Raw genomic sequence first — 27,733 nt, 5'->3', positions numbered from 1 at the left:
ATACTACTTCACACTGCAGGTAACAGATTTAAAACACATCACCATTTGATGGTATTGGCAAAAGACACAAAGTAAGTTCACTTCAGGAAACATTTCACTGAGCATTGAATGTCAAGCTTTGTACTAAGCAGTGGGACCTTAGCAATGAATAAGATCCCTTCTGCCCTCCGGTAGTTCAGTCTGCTGTATACTGATTCCAAAAACCACGAAAAGCGTTCTGCGTTGGGACTAGGGCCCATTTACGACAAGTTGGTAACCACTGACGGAAATCAGGTAGGATAACCACAATGATGCAATAACTTATCACTTGGAGCCACAATTCACAAAGGCATTAATATATTAGGCTAAAAGGAGCACAGATCCAAAACAAAGTGCAAATCCTTTGTTAAAACTAATGACAAATGCAGTACCAACCATAAACCCTAAAACCCAATTACTGGTTTATTCAGTGGAAACAGACATAATGGATTTTGAGTATGTGCAACTTGAACATTAATCACTATCTCCCTTTACCTCAGGGAAAAGGAAAGCAGACATGATACAGGGGCTTGTCACGACTGACTGAAAGCATGTGAGCCTTTTTTTATTTTTGACGTGATGCACACATAGAAACGTGCACATGCACAAATTTCCAAAAGCCTCATGAAAAGAAAATCAATTTTTGTTTATTACAATTAAAAAAAAAAGCCAAGAATTTAAAAAGGAAAGGGCGATTTAGCAACCATGAATTTGATGAGTTCTGCCAGTTTTAGGCAATCTCAACCTTGCTAAAAACTCTAAAAATTTTCTCTGTTCGTGCAGGAACATCTAAGACATGGAGAGTAATTTTGGCAGCACGAAGCACAGGAGACTGATGTCTCTCCTACAAGCAAAATGCTTCTTTTTTCTCATCAGTTTGAAACACCTACCTTCCTCTTTTTCTGCCACATTACTCAGGAGGCTGTCATTCCAAGGAAACTTACAATGTGCCTGTGTAGGGGGAAGTGTGAGTGTTCCCTGGCGTGAAAATAAGAATTTCTTTGATCATCAGATTGTTTAGTATTTTCAAACCATCTAATGGCACTTCCATAGGAACTCCATGAGGAAAAACAAGGGCTAACAAAGAAATCCTCACAAATCTGACACCGTGTGTTCCAGTTTCTCTAATAAATCTACTTTCCCTTCCTTCTTTCTTTTCTTGCACAATTTTGTGTAAAAAATGGCATATAGTAATTGTCATTTGCAATATCAGTTACCACCCAGAATAAAAATCTAAACGGGGCTAAAAGGTAACACATTTCTGGGGCACCTTGGTGGCTCAGTCAGTTGAGCGTCCGACTTCAGCTCAGGTCATGATCTCACAGTTTGTGAGTTTGAGCCCCGCGTCGGGCTTTGTGCTGACAGCTCGGAGCCTGGAGCCTGCTTTGGATTCTGTGTCTCCCTCTCTCTCTGCCCCTCTCTTACTCGTACTCTCTCTGTCTCTCAAAAATGAATAAACATTTTTAAAAACTGTAAAAAAAAAGAAAAGGTAACACATTTCTCAGGTATAGTATTCCAGTGAAAATCTCTGCCTTCTTCTGGGGGACCATATTGGGAGATGATATTGGGCTCCTTTTTCTTGTTTTCTCTTTGCATCGTAGGACTGGGCCCGTAATGGACCTTTGGTGAGTGTGTATTGAATGAATTTCCTATACTCTTCTTGCTACTCCTTCTCCTAATGAATAACCAGGACTCCTAAAGAGTGTAAAGAGAATAACTATTCTCCTAAAGAATAGAGGAGGATTCTGATCTTCCTCTAGAATGAAGAACTGCAAACTCATCGGCCTCACATTTGAAACCTAGGTATAGCCCACAGTTGCATGTCAATACCTCTGTCTAAAAAAGATCCCTCAGAAAGAGCTATGTCAATAAATAACATTATAAGGAAAACGTGTCTGTAAGTGTGGGTATACACGGCCTACCTGCTAAATTGACAAAGCTAAAAACCCGTGATGTCAAAGGTTAACACACACACACACACACACACACACACACACACACACACACTCATACTCCACTAGTGAGAAGGTAAGCAATATTTTAGAAGGAAAATTAGGACAGAAGTATAAAAAAACATCATGAAAGATCATCATGGCTCTTCTACTTCTAGGAATTTTTTATAAGGAAAGAGTATAAGATTTACACAAAGATTTAGCCCTCAAAGATGGCAGCCAAATCTCTAACAGCCAAACATTCAAACAACCTAATTGAGTGCTTGCACCAGCAGCACGTATACGAAAACAACCTAACTGGTCAGCAATAACGAGATGGTCAAGTTAATTATAATATATCAAAATGATAGAATACTATGCAGCTGTTAAAAATGTACAGAATGAACATTGGTTAACTAAAAAGCAACTGGTTGAGCAAAAACAGTATGCTAAGAGAAAAATATGCTATAATTTATTTATTTTGATTTATTTTTATTTTTTTGAGAGAGAGTGAGAGAATGTGTGCACATGAGCAGAGGAGGAGTAGAGGGAGAGGGAGAGAGAATCTTATGGAGCCTGATGCAGGTCTTTATCTCACAACCATGAGATCATGGAGATCATGACCTGAGCCAAAATCAAGAGTCAGATGCTTAACCAACTCAGGCCACCTAGGCATCCCTGTTATAATCTTTTTAGATTAGGTATGTGCACCTGTGTGTGTGTGTGTGTGTGTGTGTGTGTGTGTGTATACACACACATTTATTTATTTAAATGCATATATGCAGAAGAACATACATAAGTGGGCATGCAGTTATCTGAATTGTCTCTTTTTCTTCATTTCTCTCCATATCTGAATTTTCTGATTTGTCTATGATGCATATTAATTGCTTCTGAAATAAACATATAAAAACAGACATAATAAAAAAATCCACAAGACCAACATAGTCTTTCTAAAGACAATTAAATAAAAAAAAGTGCCCCTTAAATTGTTTGATGAAACAGGAAATCCCTGTGAGTTAATATCGGTTGATAACGGTAGGTAGAAATGGAGAGAAAACATCCATGCTCAAAAATTCATCTGATTGGTATTTTCTCATCTCATGTATCTGTTAGGGTTCCCCCCCCCTTTAAACTAAACGGTTCTTCTAATAAGCACTAAAAATTAAAAAGCCAATGTTGAGATTTTTTTCCATCTATGCAACTGATTCTTAGAATATATTGCCTTTTCTTTTAGATCAAAGCATCAAAATTGCCTTTGATCCAAAACAGCCATGTAGTGCCAGCATTTACATCTGAAGTCAACCTATTTATAATCACAGGGTTCCTTTTTTTTTTTTTTTTTAACATCTGATTTTCTTTTTATCCCTATGATGCAAAGGCGACTAGTGATAGTACAATTCAGAGAACAGCAGCTCTGCTTTGTTTTGGAAGCCATCTTCTTTACTAATACAGGACATTAAAAATGCAAACACCACAGCTAGTCAATCAGGAAAACAGCGTTGTGAATGTCAGGGCTCGGAGGGTACAAATTAGGGAATTCGTTTTTCCCTTAACAGAAGTATATTCACTAAGTAATTTGCTTTCTTTTAACTAGAGTTATCCCCTTCCATTAACTGGAGGAGTGAGTCCAAATTAAAATCGCTATTCATCAATTACTGCTGGAGGCACACTCCAGCCTCGTGTTAGGACCTAGGCAATAAAACTCATCAACTGCCATTTTCATCAGTTATCTCAGAGCATTCGAAAGGAACGATTTGGGGTAGGGGAGAAATTGGAAACTCCTCGTTATTGCTGACATGATAGCAAGTATTTTTGAGGATTTTTAATATATTTAAGCAGTCAATTTTTCAGTGAATTCTAATTGCATCCTTGTTTAGTGTATACTTGCTAGGCACTGGGAATACAGTGGTAAATACAATGACATAGTCTATATCCTCACACAGCTTATGTTCTAGAGGGAGGGAAAGTGAATACATGAGAAATCTTAATTACCCATCATGATGAGCACTTACGGGAAGGGGACGGGGTCTGAGAAAGAATAATAGGAAGATGCCGGTCCACCTGGTGAGTCTGGGATCTCTTCTTTAAGGAAGTTACATTTAAGCTTCAACACAAAGGATGGGAGGTCATGAACATTCCTCATAATACGCTTCTCTCAAAGAGTATTTTATTAGCATCCCGCTTTCCTGATGTTCCTCCTATCTCCCCAGCCATTCCAACTTCAGCTTTCACGGACTCTGAAGTTCCTCAGGGCTAAATTCTACATCTTCTTCTCTTCTCACTTCCAAGTTCCTCCCAAGACAATTCATTCCACTCCTGTGACCTTGGAGAACATCTACATAGCAGCAATTCCTAATATGCTTTTGCAGCCCAGACCCCTCATCCTAGCTCTGCATCTATGTATCAACTGCCTACGTGACATCTTCACTCGAAAACTTCATAGGAATCCCAAATTTAATGTAGCCAATGCTAAAAATCAAGATACTTCACTCTCAAATCTTCTCATCCTCTAGCAATCTCCATCTGCCTACACACGAACCTTCACTCAGTTGCTGCATCACCAGTCAAGAGAGTCAACCATGACACCTGTTCTTCATCTCCCTCATATAACTGGTGATTCAACCCTATCTGGTTGGTGGACAGATAAAGTAGATCTTAAATTTCATCACATTTTTCCATCTCCCCTGCCATCAACTCTTCCTTGGACATTGCAAGCTTCATATTCTTGCCTCCACTCTTGCCTACCTCCAATTCACGGTCTTAAATGAAAATTTATTCAGATTACTCTCTGGTTTTAAAATTCTTTCTCTGTTCTGGGGACACCTGGGTGGCTCAGTCGGTTGAGCATATGACTCTTGATTTTGGCTCAGGTCATGATCTCAGTTTGTGAAATCGATCCCCGTGTCGGGCTCTGTGCTGACAGCATGGAGCCTGCTTGGGTTCCTTTCTTACAATTCCTTCCTTTCTTAAAAAAAAAAAAAAAATGTGTATGTTCTGTTTCTTCCAGCCGAAACATCTCGGGTCTCCCTGCTACACATTCTCTGAGTGCCATACTCTTTTCTGTATCAGATAGGAGTGCATTTGGCTACAAGGGACAGATCACCCAGTGGAAGGGATTTCAGCAATAAGGACAATAAATGACCTCACATCCCAAAACAGTTGCAAAGTAATCACTTCCAGCATCAGCACAACATTTCAAAATCATTATTCAAGATGGAGACTTTTCCCCTTTCTGCTCTGCCATTCTGTGCATGCCCACTTTTTGATTGAGGGTCATCGTCGTACGGCTGCAAGGCGGCTATCAGAACTCCACACATCATGCCCTGACCCAACTTCATTCAAGGTAGAAAAGGGGAAAGGATGCTTTCCTCTTGCGTGTATCACCCCCAGCTGCAGGTAAAACAGTTCTCAACAGTCCTCACACTTCCTCTATCCTGTACCGACCACAGCTGTGTCGTATTGTAGCTCATACTGCAAGGGAGACTGCTTAGATAGTTCGGGAAGGAGAAAGGAAGGTGGTTGGAATGGCTAGAGTATATATGATCAACAGTGTCTGACGCATTCTTCGGAGCGCTTACTAAAATAACAATAAAAGAATTAAATATGAACATTTTGTTCATCGTCTCCTCGGTAAGATTATAAGCTCTTTGACTACAGGGAATGTGCCCGTTTTATAAGCCCCAAATTAGCACAGCACCTGGCCTACCCAGGAAGTCAGTTAGCACTGGCTGAATAATGAATGAATAAATACAAAAGAGAACAGAGGCAGAAAATAGGTGCGAAAGGGACAGAAAACTGCCAACGCAAAACTTGCTTACGCTGACTGTCCTCTCTCAGCTCTCATGGTTCCGCTCTCCATTCCAGTTAATTTAAAAACAATCCTTTATGTAAAGGGGCGCCAGTGTGGCTCAGTCAGTTGAGTGTCTGACTCTTGATTTTGGCTCAGGTTGTGGTCTCAGGGTTGTGGAATTGAGCCCTGTGTTGGGGTCTCCACTGAGCATGGACCCTGCTTAAAATCTCTCCCTCTCCCTTTGCCCCTCCCCAACTGGTGTTCTCTCTCTCTCGCTCTCAAAAAAAAAAAGTAACGGTAATAATAATAATAAAATCATAAAAACAATCTTTTATTTTTAAGAGAAGCTTAAAACTTTTGGGGCACCTGGGTGGCTCAGTCAGTTATGTGTCTGACTTTGGCCCAGGTCATGATCTTGAGGTTCTTGAGTTCAAGCCCTGCCATCAGGCTCTGTGCTGACAGCTCAGAACCTGGAGCCAACTTCAGATTCTGTGTCTTCCTCTCTCTCTGCCCCTCCCCTGCTTGTTCGTTCTCTCTTTCTCTCCCTCTCCCTCTCCCAGGTAAATAAACTTTAAAAAAATCAGTAAAAAAAGGCAACTTTTAATAACGTTCAATGCTTCGCACAACAAATACAATTTCCACAACTTTTTAATTCCTGCCATGGAAGTCGACCTGGGTATTGTTTTTTATTGAGATCCAGGAATGAATTCTTTACAAAAATAAAATAAAATTGTCACCCCTTTAATAGAGTTAGACGATGCGGAAAATTTTGAATTGCATCAAGTACATAAATGCAAATCAATTCTTGGCTAAAATATCATTCGACAAGAAAAATGTATAAAAGCCAGAAAGTTATTTAAAAGAGCAGTCATCAAATTTTTGGTCTAACTTTTCCACTCCTGAAAGTGTCACGCCAACAGATAAGGATGTCATTCAGATTGGCGGACTGGGGCGAAGGCAGATATAGAATGCCAGGCACAGAAAGGATGCTTAATATATTTTTGTTCTTATGTCTAGAGCAAAGGAAAACCTGGGTTTATTCCTAACTCTGTCATGTCCTAAATACGTACCACAGGCAAGCTGAGGATGTTCCTTAGTTCATGAATGACAATATTAAACTACCTTTCAGTTACAAAACGAAATAACAACTTGAGAAGTTACATGCAAAAAAAAAAAAATGGTGTGAAATACAACCGACAGTAGACAACCTAATAAAATAGGAGGCAATAAATTCATAGTTCTGAGAGTATCTCTATTTCCACATGCAGAATCGGTTTTTGTAGCTTCTGATGGATACTGAAAGGGAGGAAGAAACTGTACTTAGTCCTAGGTTCTTCTAACTGGACTCTAAATTAAATTTCCCATTTAGGGGCGCCTGAGTGGCTCAGTCGGTTAAGGGTCCGACTTTGGCTCAGGTCATGATATCACAGTTCGTGAGGTTAAGCCCCACGTCAGGCTCTGTGCCGACAGCTCAGAGCCTGGAGCCTGCTACAGATTCTGTCTCCTTGTCTCTCTGCCCCTCCCTTGCTGTGCACTGTTTCTCTCTCACACGCTCAAAAATAAATAAACGTTAAAATTTTTTTTTTTAAAAAAGAATTAAATTTCCATGAAGACAGATTAACAAGAGAGAAAAACCAAAGTTTTATTATGGGCACATGGAGGCCGAAGAATGAGATCGAGACCCAAACAAATGACGAAGGCGGTTTTTACACATTTTAGACAATGAGACAATACATTTGTGAAGCCTTGACACGATAAAGAAAACGTGTTTGGAAATTTTAACTGGTTAGGAATTCTAAGTGGAATTTGAGTTGGAGTAGTAGATTAGTAAAAAGAAAAGTAACAATTTGTTTGTACAGCTTTCTCCGCTTTACAATTCCTGTCTCTGGTGGTCAGGATGTCTTGTTACTTCTTTCTACAGGGAGGGCACCTTTCAGGTGGGAGATTTGTCTTCTGTTTTCAGGAGGCCAGAGGGGACCTGAGTGTCCTTGCCCTGACTGATTCCCAAGTGGCTTCCATTCAAAATAATCAATATGCCACTGGGGCACATTTTAGGTGGGCCTGCCCTTGGCCCCTACTACAGTATTCTGTTCGGTCATCTCCAAACACAAAGAGTGCGGACGTACAAATGTCACAATTCATCTTGAAAGAGAGTTGTAACTGTCTGCACAAGCAACACTGGGTTTCAACTTTAAATATGGTTTTCCTTTGAAATAAAATTCCTTAAAAAGAGAAAATGACTTTAGCATTGGCAAAGGGAGTCCCCCTAAGGAAAAAAAAATGTAAACAGATGGCTGAGAAAGATCACCCACATGCCGCACACATATCTTGAGGAGGCATTTCTAAGAATGAAGCGGCATTTCCCAGCCTGGGCCACTTCCCACAAGAATCCTTATTTTACCCGCGGAAAAACACAGGGTTTATACGTGTGGCCAGGGGGGAACCTCCGCAGCGCCGTTGCGACCTGGCCCGCTGGGATCCAGACTGGCGTCTAACTCCCCCCCCCCCCCCCACACACACACACACACACACACACACACACACACACACACACACACGCAAAATGTTCCGAAAGACCATAATAAATCAGTGTTCGGTGATCAGCCCGCAACTAACATCTTCCCGTATGCATGCGCTGTTAAACCCTAGCTAAGCATATTAAGCATTCAATTTAATGTATGACACACATCTGTTCCGCTTTCTCAGTGAGCAGAAGTTTCAAGATAACTTCAATCCCAGGCTTAATCAAGGAGAACAAAATCTTGGCCATGTTTAAAACTGAGGTTTAAAATATAACCCAAATGAGGGCAAGAGAGACCATTTTGCTGTGACTAATGAGATTATACGACACCTAAAGCTAAGCCCCAAAATCACCTGAGCAGAAACACTCGATTTTTTTTGTGTTTTTTAAATCTGAGCCTCTGTAGTTTTCCTTTTCACGCCACCACCATTTCCCAAAGACCTTCCACTGTATCCGGTTCAAAGCACCGAAACGTAAGCGAAAGCGAGGCCTCCGAAAACACGGTGGTTTCACCTTCCGTAATGCCCCAAGACCCTAAGAGGGAAAAGGAAAACTCACGGATTTGTCTTTTACGAGGAGAGCGCAGCACTGAATTCCAGCCATCAGCATCTTGTGGGGGTTCCAGGCCACAGAGTCGGCTCTGTTGCGGAAAACCAAACGGACAGGGAAGGAGGGAATGAGTAGCTTCTGGAGGCAAGATTACCATCATTAGTAGCACGTGATACTCACACCCAGGTGTTCAACAGGCTGCCTTGTTGGAGCAGTTGGGGGAGTTTGGGGTTTGGGTTGGTTTCCTTTCCATTAAAGCGGTGACTTTGTCTCTGTTTTCATAGTCCCTTGAGTGTGCAAGATCCAGGCAGATGCCCTTGCCTGAACCCGAGGTGCCCGGGGCCTGGAAAAACCACATTTACCTGTGGATGCCTCTCAGGAGCTTGCGGTGCTTCCTTGACATCAAAGCTGAACCGCCCCAGGAAGCCTGTGGAGATATTTATAGAACCACAACACGTTATTTCAATGCCATTCACCTGTCAGTCCGCTGTCACAGAAAACCCTGAGTGACAACCTATATGGTTTCCATACAACATCCAGTGCTCATCCCAACAAGTGCCCTCCTCAATGCCCATCACCCATTTTCCCCTCTCCCCCACCACACATCTCCAAAGGCAAGGGAAATAAAAGCAAAAAATGAACTATTGGAACCTCTTCGAGATAAAACGTTTCTATGGGGCGCCTGGTGGCTCAGTCGGTTAAGCATCCGACTTTGGCTCAGGTCATGATCTTGCAGTTTGCGAGTTCGAGCCCCACAGCTGTGCTCACAGCTCAGAGCCTGGATCCTGCTTCAGATCCTATGTCTCCCTCTCTCTCTGCCCCTCCCCCTCTCTTGCTCTCTCTCTCTCTCTCTCTCTCCATAATAAATACACGTTTAAAAATTTAAAAAAAGATAAAAAGCTTCTACACAACAAAAGAAACAATCAACAAAACTAAAAGGCAACCAACGAAATGGGAAAATACTTGCAAATAACATACACTTGCAAATGACATATCAGATAAAGGGTTAGTATCCAAAATCTGTGAAGAACTTACCAAACTCAACACCCAAAAAACAAATAATCCAGTGAAGAAATGTTTTTATTCTTTAGTGTCATTATCGAAGCATAGTTGCCACACGATGTTACATTCGTTTCAGGGGTACAACACAGTGATTCGACAATTCTATGTATTTCTCAGTGATCACCACGACAACTATAGTTACCATCTGTCACCATACGTCGTTATTACAGTATTATTGACTATATTCCTGATGCTGTACTTTTCACCTCTGTGATTTATTTATTTTATAACTGGAATTTTGTGCCTCTTAATTCCCTTCACCCATTTCACCCCCACCCGCCCCTCCCCACCTCCCGTCTGGCAACCACAGGTTTGTCCTCTGTATTTAAGAGGAAAATAGACAATATCCTTTGCAATGCTGGCATTCTCCCACACACAACATGCCAGGGTTGATAATGAGGTACGGGCTGAGGGCTGGCATTCTGAATAATAAAGAGCACAGTTGACAGGGTGGGTAGAGGGGTACACAGGAACTCAAAGCCAACTAGGAAGGGCTAGGTGGATCCCATTCATTAGATCTTTTCAGCCAAACAGTTTTCAGAAGTATTTGCAAATCAAAAATGTTTGAAGAGTGGGAGAAAGGAAGCCTGGGACTTAGGGAAGATGTCCACAGGAGACGTAAACATTATGAGCAAAGGAGAAGACAGCTGAGACTAGGAAATGGAAGGAAACCCCACAGACAGGAAGTCTGGAGCCAGGAGTAAGGGGGTTGCTGAGGGGCGGTGGGGGGGCGGGGGGGAGGAAGAATCCACATGAGAAATAAGGAAGTCAGTCTGGTCCTTGAAATTGAGCAGACTTCTAAGTTTTAATTTGCAGAGTACGGAAGGGTAATGGTTGTGAGGGAGTATGAGGGCACCGACTTGGGCCATGTTGAATGCCCTCCATGGTTATCTAGACCACACAACACTGCATTGAGAATGGAGCCATTATTACCTCAAAATTTTTAATGGAAAAACTAAGGTTCAGAGGTGGTAGGTGAGATCTGGGAGCCAAAGCCCATTCCTGCTTCAGGATAGCGTCCTAGCTTAGGGCCAAATGGTAGAAGACAGTGTGCGGAGCTGAGAGTGATGGAAGGAGGTGAGTTCAGGAGCCTCACACACCACATTCGAACACCTTCCCGTCTCCTGCACCACCCTCTGCCTCCTTTTCCTCCCCCAAAATTAAACAAATTCTCACAATCCTAGTGAGGGGCGAGGAAGTTTTAAAATCACATGAACTTCGAGCACCTGGGTGGCTCAGTCAGCTAAGCATCGGACTTCAGCTCAGGTCATGATCTCACAGTTCGTGAGTTGGAGCCCCATGATGGGCTCTGTGCTGACGGTGTGGAGACTGCTCTCTCTCTCTCTCTCCCTCCCTCTCTGTCCCTCCCCCACTTGTGCTCTCTCTCTCTCTGCTTTCCTCAAAATAAATAAAAATAAAATCACATGAACTCTTTCAAGTCGTTAGCTCCACGGTTCAGAGTGGCTTGGCAGGGCCGGGAACAGCTCCTCCTCAGGCTTAGTCCTCAAAAGAGCTGATGGGAGAAGAACAACACCCCTCCGGGCACTGTCCTGCTTCTATTTGCTTCACTTTCTGAACTCCCAACCCCAAACTTGCAAAAACATCAAACCAACTGCCTAAATGATGACGGTTTTGCATCTAAGTGAGGACCGTCATTTACTGAGCTATTACTACATGTTAGGCTCCACAGTTACCATCTTACTTAATATTTTTCTCTTTACTTTTTTACATATAATTTATTGTCAAATTAGCTAACATACAGTGAACATACAGTGTGCTCTCGGTTTCACGGGTAGATTCCTGTGGTTCCTCACTTACATAAAACACCCAGTGCTCATCCCAACAAGTGCCCTCCTCAATGCCCATCACCCAATTTCCCCTCTCCCCTCCCCCCCTCCCCCCAGTCTTTCCTCTTTATTTAAGAGTCTCTTATGGTTGGCCTCCCTCTCTGTTTGAAACTATTTTTACCCCTTCCTTTCCCCCATGGTCTTCTGTTAAGTTTCTCAAGTTCCACATATGAGTGAAAACATATGATATCTGTCTTTCTCTGACTTATTTCACTTAGGATAATACCCTCCAGTTCCATCCACATGCCTGCAAATGGCAGGATTTCATCCTTTCTCATCGCCAAGTAGTATTCCATTGTATATATAAACCCCATCTTCTTTATCCATTCATCAGTGGATGGACATTCAGGCTCTTTCCATAGTTTGGCTATTGTTGAAAGAACTGCTATAAACATTGTGGTATATGTGCCCCTAGGCATCAGCATTCGTGTATGTTATTCTCTTTGATTAATTAGTTAAGAAATTAATAGCAAGACCAATCTGGACAGGGAGGTGGAGGCAAGGGCAGAATTGAGATCCGGCAGCTTCTAAAGCCCCTGATGTTAAATACGTGCGGTGTTTACTACCTCCCCTGGGATTGAGAATGAAGAGTGGGTAAGACACCCCAGCACGCTTGGCTGGGATGGGAAATCATGCAGTATCCAGGGCCTCTGCTTCAGAGAAGGGCCAGACCAGACAGTTCTTCTAGTCTGAGGCAGAGGGCACAGCAGCATTTGCCGTCCTGGAGGAAGGACAGTGCCAGAGATACAAACTGCCAAAACACGGAAGTTTTCCTTAAGCAGTTGTGTAAAAATACACTATAATTAACCAAATGTAAGGCACTACCAAAGGTAAGAGTCACCATCTTTTGTGTGCCACCAGGAAAGAAAAAGAAAATGACATCAACATACCAACTTCCGACGCATTAAAACGGAAACAAAGTAAGTGGATCTTGGAATTAACAACATATGTCATCTATGCAGGGCAAAGAGGTTGTATAGAACACCCTGAAGGGCAATAATTACATTTGTAAAAAAGAAAGAGAGTGGATGACTGTTTTCAGTATTTTCTAGGATTTAAAAAAATATTTTACAGAAAATTTCAGACAGGCCAAAGTAATTACTGCAATTTTTATCTAAAAAATTACTGCTAATTTTTATCTTTAAAGTTAATAAACTATCCATGGTATATGAAGTTTCTTCGAGATCAGCTACATGCTCCTTTATTTAAAAAAAAAATTGTTTTAGGGGCACCTGGGTGGCTCAGTCGGTTGGGCATCTGACCTCCGCTCAGGTCATGATCTCACCATTTGTGAGTTCAAGCCCCGTGTCAGGCTCTGTGCTGACAGCTCAGAGCCTGGAGCCTGCTTCAGATTCTGTCCCCCTCTCTCTCTCTGCCCCTCCCCCCACTCTCAAAAATAAACAAACATTTAAAAAATGCAAAAATTCTTTACAGTTCTTTTTAAGTTTTTTTAAAACCTTATTTATTTTGAAAGAGAGAGAGAGAGAGAGAGAGAGAGGGACAGGGGCAGAAAGAGAGAGAATCCCAAGCAGGCACCGTGCTGTCAGTGCAGAGCTCGATGCGGGGCTCAATCCTACAAACCATGAGATCACGACCTTAGTTGAAATCGAGAGTCAGATGCTTAACAGACTGAGCTAACCAGGCACCCCCCCCTTTATAAAATTTTATCAACAGATTCAATATGATTATTATAACGATATAATGTAGTATTCCATTACATCCAGCCTGCGATATTTTTAAAGTTTATTTATTTATTCTGAGAGAGAGAGAGAAAAACAGTGATAGTGGGGAAGGGGCAGAGAGAGAGGGAAAGAGAGAATCCCAAGCAGGCTCTGCACTGTCAGCACAGAGCCCGATGCAGGACTCAAACTCATGACCCGCAAGATCACAGCCTGAGCTGAAACTAAGAGTGAGACGCTTAACCCACTGACCACCCGGGGTACTCCCAGCCTGGGATATTAAAGCATGAGTGAACACTGTGTCAGTGTGGGAGCTAATCTCGTTAACAGGTCAGATAAACCGTAGTCCAACTTGTCTAATACTACTAGATGTCTACTAGGTGCAAATCAAATAATTTGTGTGGCTTAAAGACTCTTATAAGAGTGTTTCCTTAAAAAATGTCAACCTTCTTTTTTTTCTTTTTTTCTTTTTTTTGAAAATCTAGGGAGGTTTTCATTCATACTTATAAATCACAATTCTCTCTGAGCCTCTCTTAAGTCTTTAATCTCACTCCCAATTTAGAAACTGCTGTACTTGCTCTGCTTTCCCTAAACTACATAATCCATATTTGATGTTTCTTTTATGAGAACGGAATTTTTAAGTATAACTGCTGATATACTTGATTTTTTCCCCGTATTTCCACAGTCACAAAGTACTCACTTCATATTATCTTTTAGGACGGAATGTATTATTCTCCTAAGTCTATAAAAATCAATAAGATAAAAGCTGAAATGTGAACAAGGACAAATGCGACAATCCCATTTAAAGTCACAAATAATCTACCTGAAGCGTTGCCATCGGCATACTAATAGAGCCGGTGACTCTAGCGAGATTTACATTACTGCTGCTTTTACCAAATATTAGCGTATGCTTAATGAAAGCCTTGAGCTGCTGAAAAATGCTCTCTGTAACACAGGCACTGTACTTTGAAAGCATAAAATCATACAAACTATAAAATTGTGTGTAGGTATATCCCCCAAATGCTTAGTTACCTTCCGTTCAGAAAGTCAAAAATAGCGTTCTTTATTTTTCTGCTAAGGAGGATATGAATCACTCACTTGCCAGAAGAAAGTTCCCTATGGTGTCATCAGTATGTTCAACCATCACCTCTATTAGGTTGAATCAAACTAATTAACTCCTCGTTTTATAAAAAGAAAAGGAAAACCAAAAGCTCGACAAGCATTCAGAACCGGCTGAATTCAAATGATTAACCCTGGATTAGTAGAATTTGAAGAGTTACCTTTAATTAAGGGAAAATGTATTATGAAGAGCCCCAGGACTTACAAAATTAATTAGGGGAAAAAAAAGTCCATTCTTTAAGTTAGAAAATTATGAAGAATGCAAGTTATCTCAGTCCCTCTCAAATAATTATCTACGAGGGATCCAGACAAAACCCGCTGTAATTATAGCAGGCAATTATGTAATGCAGCTTTTTGCATTTTCCGGCTGATTGGAATCATGCCATTTTAGAGCTAGAAGATACCTCACAGACCACATCAGCTATCTCCCTCTTTATAAATGAAACCAAAGCCCAAACGGGTGAGGTCACAATGAAGAAGAGACCGGTTAGAACCCAAAGTCAAAGTCTCTTGATTCTGGAGTTCAGTGTGCCCCTCATACCACACCTGCATCATGACAGTACTAGATTAAAGGGACCAGAGGAAATGGTTCATGGGAGAAGAGGAAATAAAATAGAATCTGGAAAGCAAAACCAAAATTTACACCAAGTCTTGGCATCTTCTCCTTTATTACCTTATGGAAAATGACATATATATTTCCCCTACTTAGAAATATACACTTGGGGCACCTGGGGGGCTCAGTCGGTTAAGCGTCCGACTTCGGCTCAGGTCAGGATCTCGCGGTTCATGAGTTCGAGCCCCGCGTTGGGCTCTGGGCTGACAGCTCAGAGCCTGGAGACTGCTTCAGATTCTGTGTCTCCCTCTCTCTCTCTCTGCTCCCCCCCACTCCCCCGCTCACACTCTGTCTCTCTCTCTCTCTCTCTCTCAAAAATAAATAAACATTAAAAAAAACTTTTTTAAAGAAAGAAATGCACAAATGAAAGTAGCTGGGACCTCACGTCTAGTTTCTGAGAACATGAAAGACATCCCACCGCAGCGGCAAACAGACGAGGAAGTTGAACCAATGGGTACAGACAAATGCACTTACATCCACGTGAAGCCAGAGGCCGTGCCTCTCACAGATGTCCGCTATTTCATCCAGAGGATCAAAGGCTCCCAGCACGGTGGTCCCAGAGGTGGCACAGACGAGAAACGGAGCTGCTCCCTGTGAGGAGGACCCACAGACAAGAACTGTCACCATCACCACTACGTTTGTCCTGTAGCAGGATGGTAAACAGAATGGTTATACATCCAGAGATCTACGGGGTTCCGTCCCGTCGGAGGTGACCGCTCCTGCAGAGCGCTTTTCAACTTCTCCGCAACCTCATCTCAGAGAGGTCAGGGAAACTGGGACAATGCTGTGACAGCAAGAGTCCTTGGTCCCAACTTGATACTCATCGTAACCCTTTTTATTCTCATTTTCTTTCCGTAGTATTTTACGCTCTCAGATTTCCCACATGGAAAGTGAGGATGCTCTGCCCAGTGGCAGGCTGGCGTTCTAGGCGATCACTAACTCCTTTTGGGGGCGTGTCACTGGGGCCTGGGTGCCCGCGTTGTTGCGCCTCCACAAAATAACCAGGAGGACGACTGGAAAACAAGCAGCTCCAGGGGCGAACCGTGGAGGCCTGTCTGCCTGTCACTTTGTAAAGTAAGCAGAGCTACAAAACAAAGAGTGTGTGCTCAGGTACAAAGTGGTATCCGAGGGGATAAAGTAACCTCACTGGGAGACACTTGCCAAGATGGGTGCCCCACAGAGAAATCCATTAGAAAGTGCTAGAAAAGAGAACCTGCATCACTCCTACCGTGATTATGCCTCTTCATACAGCCCGTGGCTACATCTTGTAGAGCCAACAGGTGCCCGAGGGAAATGGGGTGGGGGAGGGAGACTGTGGGAATACACGCAGAGATGAATGGCAATTGTAGCCAAGCAAGCCAGATGCCCTGGCCCCATAAGGAACTTCAGAGAGCCAGATAGAGGGAAGCACATGAGGTTGTTTACCTCATAGATTCATCCCCGTATGTCAGCAAAGAGGCTCTGCTCACTGTGGAAGTGACTTGGGAGGGAAAATTTGCAGACAGAAGTAGGGGTGGAGGAAGCAGGGAGAATCCGAAGATTCTGGAGCTCCTGAGGAACAAGTGACAAGAACGTTTACTGCCTATAAAAGTAATTTTACCTCCATTTAGGATGGAGTCATAGTTTTCTCTGTTTTATCTTGAAGTTCAGTTGTTCTTACGTCCCATTTAATGTCAGGTGGTGTTCCGGCTGAACCTGACTCATTCCCATTTAGCTGACCTTCGACAGAAGGACGTTACTTCTCAGTGGAAAGAGAAGCAGGGCAAAGACACTTGGTCCACCTCTTTAAATTGAGATGCACGGGAAACAAAGTGATGGTACACAATGACTCCATTTGCCATCTGGGGAGACACTGGTGACACACGGAATCCAGTCCATCCAAACCTGTTAGAGCAGGGCCAGTAGGGGACAGAGACCCTGGGGAACCATAGGCTTTAGGAATTCTTCCCTGTGATCAACTACCAACAGATTACGTCTTTATCATGTCGGTGACCTAAATAAAATGAGACCAGATTTACATCAATCATTAAGAGAAAAAGTAATTTCCTAAAAGCACTTAAGGTGCCTTTCATGTTTGGACTGTTCCTTATAAACCCTATGACACCCTGAACAGTTGTGAAAAAATACCTTTGCAGGCTATTATAGCCTATTAATGAGTTTTCCTCACCTTTTTAACAATCTAGCTATAAATATCAGGCCCAGAAATTAAACTTTTGCAATCTGGATTTAACCTTCCATTTTTTTTCCCCTTTCTCATATCTCAAGCTATCAGTGAGAAAATTCAGTGGGAACAGGGTTGATTGCGTGCTGCTGATGAGGTGTATTCCCTACGAAAGTTTGTCACTAAAAACACTCGTACACAAGAGCACTTTCGAATATCCCGTGGTTATACGAGTTTGATCTTTTCATAAGAACTTCTGATGCTCCTATGGTTTTCAGCATCTTTGTAATGGCGTCAAATAAAGGTCACTGCTCAACAGATTTTTAATGGATTGTGGTGGGCCAGGGAACTGAATCCCAGCAGAAAAAAAAATTGACGCGCTGGCCCCACATCTGTAGCAACACGAGTTAAAAGCTTGAAACAGAAGAGCAAGGTCTGAAGCTACTGGAAAAAGAAGCTAATCGCCAGGTATTATCTCAGAACAGACACAAGGTTTGTCCTCGATGAATCCAGACTCAAGTTTTAACTAACTTGAAAGAAAACTGAGGAAACATACCCACTCTCACCCCATCGCCCTACTTTTGAATGTCCCTAAAGCGATTTTCACTTTTTCAAAACTCGTCTTTTCAAGTTCTCAACTTCAGGATATGTCAATTTCCATGTACTTTCATTGTCGAAACAAACAAAAATTTGAACAATGAAAGTACTAATGACTGAAGCAGAATAAAACCCATCAAATATGCTAGAGCATGCATCCTTCATGATACTAAAGAAGAAAAGTCGCTTTGGCTATCTTTAGGGGATGCTAGGCAACTAACTCATTAATATGAAAACCGGCAAATAAGGAGAAAGAATAAAACATTTATCCTGCCCTCACTGTGCCAACGGTTCCTCTTGGGAAACCAAACAGGAGTGAGGGAAGGTTTTCTTTATGGTAGTAAGCCTGCCATTAAATGAAGGAGGAACAAGGGAATGAATTAGAACATCACCTAAGGAAATAATGGGTGTGGACAGAGATCATCCATGGCAGCAAAATTCATGGGGTGAGAAGCCGAAGCAGACGTCTGTAACTGACGGACCAATAATACCAGAACCCACGGATCAATGGCAGCACAAAAAGAGACAGGAGATGTGTCCCGACTCAAGGACAAAACGCCACCTGTGAAGAAGCCTTCCTGGTAAAAATCCCAACCTAAGTCTCACTGACTCTCAAAATCTCACTGTCAAGTTACAGGGAATATAGAGAACAGATGGATCGTATAGGGAAGGGAACACTTAGATTCTCAAATTCTTGATGTGATCGACAAAAACCACAATGTGGAAAACTCTAGATAAAAAACTTGGTTTCTTCAACAGATCAATTGCAGGGAGAGAAAAAAGGAGGAGGGGTAAGCTACAGATTAGAAAAGATTTGTGTGATGAATCAACCAAATGCAACATATGGACCTTGAATCCTTATTCAAACATGCCAACTATTTAAAAAATGCAATAGGAGAAATTTTAATATAGAGTGAAAATTTGATGATATTAAGAAATTATTTCTTGTAATGGTGTGTGTGTTCTTTTTTAATAAAGAGAGAGTATATACCTTTTACAGATATACTGAACTATTTATAGATCAAATGATACGATGTGTGAGACTGGCTTCAAACTAATCTAGTGGTAGTGGAAGGGGGTGGGGTGTAGACAGAACAGAGCAGAAGTTGACAATTTCAAAGTTGCATGATGGGTATAGAGAGGCTCATTATATTAGGTTTTATATATTTGAAATTTTCCATAATAAGAAGTTTAAAATTCAAGAAAGAAAGAAAGAGTGAAAAGAGAGTGGGGAAGGAGGAAGGAAAGAATTCTATGAACCATACGGAAAACACAATCGATTTTCCGCGCGCCCCCCCCCCCCGCCCCCAGACAAGCACTAACGACATAAACAAAGTTCTCTTTGATAGGAACGTATGTAGAAAAAAGATAAAACTAGGGGAAAAAGGATAAAATTAGAACACAATATCTGTGGCTCACAGCAGAACAAGCAGGTTGTCATATAGAATTTTACCTGAGAGTGAATGAAATCTGATAATCTGTCTCACCAGACAGCTATCAAGCCCACTTGTCATCAAAATGTTAAAAAAAAAAAAAAAAAGATAAATATAGATCTAAGGACACACAACTAAAGCCAGTACACCTGTAGTAAAGGCAGAATTTTTAAGTACAGAATTTCAACCCAAATGCAATGAGCAAGCATGCTCTGGTGATAAGGTGGTTTTTAGGAAAAATTAAAAATACGAAGAGTAAAATAACAGAAAAGGATTAAAATAAAAAATACAAATAAAGAGCCTATCCTTCTTAGAGTGTGAACTCGTATGAGGAGATCCTTCTATCCCAGCTCAAGGCTGGGCTTTCTGGTTGTCAGCAGCTACAGCAGTTGCAAACCTGATGCCGTCACTACATTCTGGAAACACAGGGGAATAGCCTGAAGCTCCAAGAGCAGCGAGAGCTGTGGTGGGATGGGAGGGAAACAATGAAGCAGGTGCACCTAACCCAGCAGGCTTTGGGTCCAAGAAGCAAGATGGCGGCCACCAAGACAACCACGCCCCCAAAAAGCAGGTGTCAGGGCCAGCCTTGGCTGGCATATGGCAGGTGAGGGGGCCAGGCCTTGCCTTCCCAGCAATGGGTATGTCAGCTTTAATGTATTCTGGCAGCTAAGGAAGGGAGGACATTCTGCCAGAGCTGAAATACCAGGCCCATACCCCAAATAAGGTGATGGGTATGCCATGGGCTTCGCGTGGAAGCAACCTGGGAGGGCAGATTGCTCAAGAAATCAAAATCATTCTGACTGCAACCCAGAGACAACTGGTCTGGCCTATAGAATTCTCAGGCAGTAGTTAGGTAGGAGAGTGGCTACAGGGGTCCTGCTGGAGAGGCTGGGCTCTTCTTTGAAGGCTAATTCGAGGCAAGAATCCAGAATACGGTGATGTCAGTGTTTTAATAGGCTCCAGCCACCTGGGAATGAGAACATCTGAGAAAGTGCACAGAACATGGACAGCCAAGCACCTGGAAATAGAACATCTGTAAATGAGTTTCCCTATTTTAGTGCTATCCAGAACCAGCTCTCTTCTCTCTCCCACACACAGAAACGGGTCCGGCTGCTGCAATTCTCTCCTTTGTATCCAGACACATGCCTGCGTTCTCCTTCCCTCTTTTTCTCCCCTCTCACCTCTTTTCTGGCTTGCCAGATTTGCTTCTCCAGTTCCTCAGGTATCATTTTACCTCTAAGAGACACAGATTTGAGATGTTCAGTTATGTTTAGTAGTGAACAGACATTGGTACTGCTTTTTTAAAAAGTATGAATTCCCCCTCCGCCCACCAGGCTTCCGGATCCTGTCCCCATTACCTTCCATCTGTTTCCACAAAGCAAACATTCTCTGTACCAATCCCAAGAAAGGAGGCTGCTTTCTTCATAGAGTAATGACACTAAATTAAAAGGGACAAGGGAGAAAAAGGAAAACATGAATACACAGCATGAAAAAACTATTGCCTATTATCTCAAGTCATATGGCTGAGCCCAATCCTTGGAACATGATTCCATAAAAGAAAACAGAAAGTAGTCACTTAATATAGTGGTTGAAAACATCGACTTTGGTTGGGATCAGAGAAACTAGGATTTAATTCCAATTACAGCTATGGAACCTTGAGAAAATAATGTACACTCTCCAAGCCTCAGTTTGCTAATTTAAAGTGGGTGTGTCAATGCGAATTCATTTGTTTTTCATAGAAATAAATACATGTAAAGGGCTTAACACAGAACCTGACATAGGGAACAAACTTGCTCACTGGAGGCTGTTGTTTTTCCATAACATCGAGAGAAGTTTCTCTTGACGCTATAATAAGACTCAACATTAATGGAAACAGAATCTAGTCCACTGCTGACTCAAAACCCTCCAAGGAGGGAGCAAGACTCTGCTTCAATAACTGCAATCACAAACCACAGCAGAATTTAATTGTTCTCAAAAGCAAACAACGGCTTACAAACTGCAGATCAGACACTTGACGAATCTGGCTCAGTATCAAACGTAAGATCAAAATCAGGCATTCAGGAATGCGGCTAACACCACAATAACAAAAGTACTAGTAATTTATGGACACACTACTTTCTGCAGCCCTGGTGTGAATGAGGCTCAAATGTGGCTCTAATATTAGGTCTGACCTATTTCCTACTGGAAATGGTAGTATTTGCTTTAGATTGTTGGGACTTTTTTTCCTACTACATAAAGCCTATAAAATAATTAGCATTCAAACATTGGAGATGTCACTCTTTATACATTAGTGTGGACAGGTGGTCAATTAATTCTGTCTCATGCCAGAAAAAATGAAGGTGCGAAAGGACATTATTGTACCAAAAACCCTTAGTAATTTAATTTGTAGGTATGAATACATTAAAAGAGTAGTCATGCCTTCACACTTAACTTGATATATTCCCTCAAATGTGGTAATTTTTTTCTTCCTTTGTCAAGAGAGTTTTATTGGAAGCTCTTTTTTTTTAACTCTGTAAAAATAAATGCAGAAGTAACACCATCAGGAAAAATGAAACCAGCCTAAATAATTAATTTCCAAGTATCAAATAGGACACAGCCAAGTGCCTGTAGGATGCATTCATTTCAAATTGTTACAAGAACATATGCATATTGAGGAGTAATAATGTATATGAAAATGTAATTAATTCTCTACTTGCTACATCAGCCCACCACAGCTAAGGTGACACAGCCAAGGTGAATTATTTCTCACCAGAGACTTGGGCTCTGGCAACCAAACAATTATTGATCTCGTAATAATAAAGTGTAGCCTATCCCACGGACATCTGCCAATAAGGAAAATCCCATAGCTTTGGCCTAAGAAATAGCAAAATGTCCCAAAGTAATGGATCTGCTGAGTAAAAAAACGGTAATCAGAGCAAGAATAGCTTCAGTGGAGCTATCTTTAGGTACTTCGGGGCAAAGTATAGTCCAATGTCAATCTCAGATGGATAGGGACAGATTAAAAAAAAAAAAATGTCTGCGAAACTGAAGTCTAAACATCTAAAAGCATCAGAGGAAGCAAAGAGCCCTGGAAGGGGGGAAAAAAAAAGGAAGGCAATGCTTTAGACGTGCTTAGTAGTTTCAAGGAAAGGAAAAACCTAGAAGGTTGGAGTTCAGAAGTAACGGCTGCATTTAGAAACAAATGGCGGCTGCTCCCATCTCCGGCAAAAGAAGTCAGTCAGCCATTCTAAGACCCAATCTGCCCTCAGGTTTCATTCGTCCTACAGAAGACACAAAAGTCTCAGTGGGCTTTTATTTCTATCAAGATAAAACAGCAAGTGTCTACATGAAAGACAGGGTTGCACTGACGTTTTCCTTTCTGATTCCAGAAAGGATTTTTTCTGTGACCTTGGGCTTCTCGGTGAAGCACCGCTTTCCCCTCCCATAGATGGTGTTCCGGACAGTGGGACTCCCTCCTGGTGCTGACTAATCCGATGCTCAAATGAGCTCCAGGCGGTGGGGGGGGGGGTCTGTGCAGGTCACGTGTTGGGGAATGAGGGAGAGGGATGTCGTACAAGGACTTCTCCAAGAGCACACAGCTGGCTCAATTCCTAAAGCAGGGTCGGAACCCAGCCTGACGTCGTAGGAAGCACCTGCTCGCCTGTGGAGAACACCTGAAATAACATTCAAACTCAGGTCACACTTGCCTAGAGAGAAGGGCCACGGAGAGGGCAGTGAATGAGGTGGTGAGGAGGCACGACCCTGAGAAGTGCACCTGGCCTCTCTCACCCCATCCCAGTCCCCATCCTGCCAGAGAGGAGCTAGGCCAACGGCTGGCTGGGCTGGGAGGGGAGAGTTTCTTTCCTCCCCTCACTTTTTAGTAGCAGACAATGATCGCTGCTTTATGCTGATTCCCACGATGACTTGAATTCCAAACCTATGATTTCTATAACTTCAGGGGAATTCATATCTAACTGCTAATCAAGCCATGGATTTATGACCTTTGTTACTTTTCTCCAAGTGTCCCCTCTCTTTGGTTCCTGTTCAGCCTGCAGAGGCTGCTATGGATACACTGACAGTGCAGGTGGCTCCGTTATGATGTTCCAGGTCCGCATCAACAATTGGATTGCAGTCAAAACCTCCGGTATGCAAAAACACCTTCAGTGGAGCGTGCCTATAATCTACATCCGATGGTGCAAGACAGAGATGGAGTGGTTACCCTGAAGGCCTCGTAAAAACTGGAAAAAGAAGACCACCTAATATTGTTTATACTCACAAATAATCAGATAATCAAAATAATCACAGGGCCAAGGGCCAGCACCTAAAAGGAAGCAAGAGACATATAGCAAAAAGACTAACACAGGGTTTAAGACCATTGAGGAAACACAGCCTTCTTTAATTCTTGTGTTTTTTTTTTAACTAATGGATTGCTTTGAAGGTGATCACCAAAACATGAATGAAAATAATGCAATACTATGACTTCAGGCTCTCTGGCAGAAACAGGGAAAGGAATGAGCAACAAGGCAGGGTCTGGATGGATGGAATGAAAATACACATTTGGAGCTACGGTGTGTTCAAAGCTATGGAGTTTTCCTGTAGAATTCACGTGGTTGTGAGCTGAGTGTTTGCGTCCCCTCAAAATTCATGCGTTTAATCCCTAAGCCCCACTGTGATGGGATTAGGTTTGGATGAAATCACAAGCGTGAGACTCTCATAGGAAGAGAAGACAGAGACATCTCCCTCTGTCCACAAGCATAAGCTGAAGAAAGGCCACGTGAGCACACGATGGTCCCCAAACCAGGAAGCAGGCTCTCACCAGACACTAAATCTACCACCACTTTGATCTTGGCCTTCCCAGCCTCCAGAACTGTGAGCAATAAACGTGTGCTGTTGAAGCCACCTGGTCTATGATATTTTGTTTCAGCAGCCGGAGTAAACTAAGACGTGGCCCTAGTTCTTGGGTTTCTGGTTCCATCATCTGCTGGCATGTTAGCCAGGGCATATGTCTTACCTCTTTTTGCATATATAGCTCCACCAGAGATGTTTAAAAACATACTAGTTCTGGTTTCCCAGCTGCATGAGGTTTCACTACCTTTTCACTCCCAATCTGCTAGCTACACCTGTGTCACTGACCTCTTGCAGGTATGATCTCTATTCTAGGCTTCCACAGTAGAATTCCTCCCCCTTTTCCAGAACAATTATTCCAGAAAAGACCTCTAGTAAAACCAAAGAATGAAGAAGGCAAGAGTAAAAGCCCTGAGCTGATAGCAGGGGCGCTACTGAATCCGCTTTCACAGGCGTGGAAGTGGCCGTTCAAACGCAGAACGGACTTTGCATTTCCGATATGCTGGCTTCCTTCAACGGAAATACCGAAGTTTGGAACCCAGAGAGGGGAACTCTACTCCATAATAATCCCAAAGAACCAAGTATTTCCCCCAGATGACTATATTCCCAAACATTCTTCACTGGCTTCACCGCAAGAAGGTTTTGGGAAGAAGGGCCTCAGGTGGCTGAGTTAAGAATCTCAGATTAGATGAGATGATTCCTTCCAGACACTTCCCACACTTGCTGCCCACTTTGCACTGAACCAATCAGAACAAAGGTTAGACAGAGACAGAGGAAAACATGGGGGTTCTCCTACCCTAATAACTCACGCTCTCAAAAGAAAATAACAGATACGGGAAAGCCCAGCCGGAAATAACAGAGGACTCATAGATTTTGCCCGCCTCGTGTGGTGGACAAGAGACCTTGGATTATCACAGAAGGAACAGAAGCTAAACTCTTCCGGCCAGGGATGTGGGGAAGAGGCAGTGGTGGGATGGACAGAGGCACCCACTGGAATCGCACAAGAAGAGAAAAGGAAAATAAGAATCCCTCTCAGATAAGATGGTACTTCAGCTTGCGGGTAGTACTTCTACCCACATTACTGTAGCTAGGTAAGTCTCCTCCTCCTACTAAATCTAGCACCTCTGTGTATCTGTGATGTGCCAGATCCTACTTCACGTGCATTAACTCATTCGATCCCTGGAACACCCCACTCATCTGTGACTGCTGAGCTCCTGTGCCTGCTGGCTTGCTATGATGGCCCCAAATTGTTCACCTCTCCCCGTACTCATGCCCTTTGCCAGATGACTTTGCATCGAGGCCCCTTGAGAGACAGAGTCTGTTTTTCCACTTCTTGGATCTGGGTTCCTTCCCGTCACATAGTTACACCAACGAAAATGTGCCAGTTCTGAGCCTAGACTCAAGAGGCCTGGTGGGGTTCCAGGCTGTTTTCACCTGCACCCCGGTGGCGACAACACACCTGGGCTAGCCTGCTGGACGACGAGACACGTGGAGCAGACAGAACTCACTGGAGTCGCCCCTGTCAAGCCCACTCCTGGATCGGCCATTGGGCAGCCAGCCCGCAGACAGATAAGAGAGCTCAGCCAAGAGCTGCAGAACTGGCCTGGCCATCTCAAGGCTCATAAGCACTGAGAGATAGCTATAGTTCTACACCGCTGGACTTTGGGATAAGTCGGTGCATACAACAGCTAACTGATACTTATTTTAACAAATTAGGAGACTGAGGCATGGAGGAGTTAATCAACTTACCAAGGTCACTCGGATAGTTAGTAGTGGAGACAGGAATTGAATCCAGGCAGCTTAGCTCAAAGCCAAAGCACTTACTTAAAATCGGACCTCCTACTTTGGCGGAGAGTAAAAGGAGATAGGGGATTGTGGCAACACGAAAGCGTGTGTGTGTGTGTGTGTGTGTGCGCGCGCGCGTGCGCGCGCGTGATGGTCACTGTTTCTGAATACCTCCCTATCCTCTTGAAAAGCCTTTGTGTTAGCCGTTCAAAGCCATCAGTTTTACGAGGAGACGTGAGTCTTCTGACATAGCTGATAAGTTCTAATAAATAAGACACTCGAAGGAGAGATTCACAGAAAGAGATAGCACTTTCAAATGGAATGTTCCCTTTTCTCAAAGAAAAATGTGATAGACTATACATTTTAAATCAAGGTGATGTACAAAACTGAGTGGCCAGGGGTTACAATATCAAACCCATCAGAATTTCCTTTGGAAGAAAATACGATGTTAGACTTAGGCATATTAGTCACACGTGGATAGGATAAAAGCATATCAGACGCCCCAAACACACCAAACCCTCTTAAATAATGCATTCTCAGAAAAATCTGTATCTGATATCAAAAATAATTTTTTTACCTCTGCCGACGTGAAAAGGATTAATCTTGGCAACCCAGACAGCCCCTTTTCCTTAATATCGGGACAGTATTTGTATCTAGCTAAATTCATTGCATACATATTGGACACTGAACCACCTGCAAAAACAAAATTGAAATGGCATATTTATAGCATGAAAGTATAGTTCCCTAAGTGCCAACCACCGTGCAAGACATGAATGGCCGTAGCTGTTCTAGTCTAATGACAAATCTCCGGAAGAGTCTTCTGAGTGCCGCGTCCCACACATCACTCCTACACACTTCCTAACCTCCAGTTCCAGCAATTTCCAACCTCAGCAAAGACTGGCGTTTGGCTCTATTCTCTCATGCCAGAGTTTTTCCAAACTAAGAGTTTCAATCTAAGGACGTGGGCCAGTACCCAAGTCTTCGTAGTTAATAATATTCTGTCACCTGATTAATAAAATGATAATACATGCTCATCTACGGTCCCAATAAAGGACCGTAGGATAAACAAAATGTGATTCAGAAATCTCCTCAAGTAAAATTGACTGAAAAACTTCTAGCCCTTCCAAATTCCCAGGAGCAGATACATTCATTTGTTAGATATAAATCCTAAATGGTAGATATCTTATTTGTTCAAAATTTACGCCAGTTATTTAGCATTTATGCAAAATGTTGTCACTCCGGGAAGAGGAACACGCCAGATTCTCAACAAATAGCATCATTAATATCCAACCTTTTGGAATATGTAAATCTCCAATGAGTTGTTCCTCACGTAATACATAAATAAATGTTTACATGTTTGCAATGGAAAGGAGATGGCAATAACTAGCTGTACTTACCTGGGTTAAATATTCCATCCCCTTCTTTCCAGCCAATAAATTCAATCATTTTCTTCAGAACCGCTTCTTCCACTAACAGAAACACTGGGGACACCTCATACGTATAACTAGATAGATATAAAAAACACTTCACTTCTATGACTAGAGTCAAACCATCCCTTTGGTGTCCCGAGAAATGCACACAGAGTTTTATTAAACCAAGTGGCTATGGACCTGTGGGTGGAGCCTCTGTAGAGTCTTGGGCCATTTATCCAATTGGAAATAGAGACATGTGCAGTCAGTGATAGCGCTGGTCATGATTTGATAAATGCCAATAGCTGGTGGCCTTAGGGATATGCAAGCTACTTCAGAAGTCTTAATTTACGGCAAGGGAGAGATAAAGGCAGTGCATCTAGAGTTTTTACATT

General features: G+C 42.5%; 1 protein-coding gene across 1 annotated transcript in view; it reads right to left on the bottom strand.

The window, feature by feature from the left end:
- GADL1 (glutamate decarboxylase like 1) overlaps positions 1–27,733 on the bottom strand; it is a 168,704-nt gene that overhangs the window by 98,045 nt on the left and 42,926 nt on the right. The window contains exons 5-11 of the mRNA XM_030330126.1: positions 27,327–27,433; positions 26,507–26,622; positions 20,679–20,758; positions 20,502–20,556; positions 15,604–15,720; positions 9,172–9,236; positions 8,819–8,900 (exon numbers count right to left, since the gene is read on the bottom strand). Of these exons, the coding sequence (XP_030185986.1) occupies positions 8,819–8,900; positions 9,172–9,236; positions 15,604–15,720; positions 20,502–20,556; positions 20,679–20,758; positions 26,507–26,622; positions 27,327–27,433 (622 nt within the window). The remainder of the gene's footprint in view (positions 1–8,818; positions 8,901–9,171; positions 9,237–15,603; positions 15,721–20,501; positions 20,557–20,678; positions 20,759–26,506; positions 26,623–27,326; positions 27,434–27,733) is intronic.

The sequence above is a fragment of the Lynx canadensis genome, chromosome C2 (genome assembly GCF_007474595.2).
Source record: "Lynx canadensis isolate LIC74 chromosome C2, mLynCan4.pri.v2, whole genome shotgun sequence".
NCBI classification, from domain to species: Eukaryota; Metazoa; Chordata; class Mammalia; order Carnivora; family Felidae; genus Lynx; species Lynx canadensis.
This window is presented reverse-complemented; position numbering and strand designations above follow the sequence as displayed.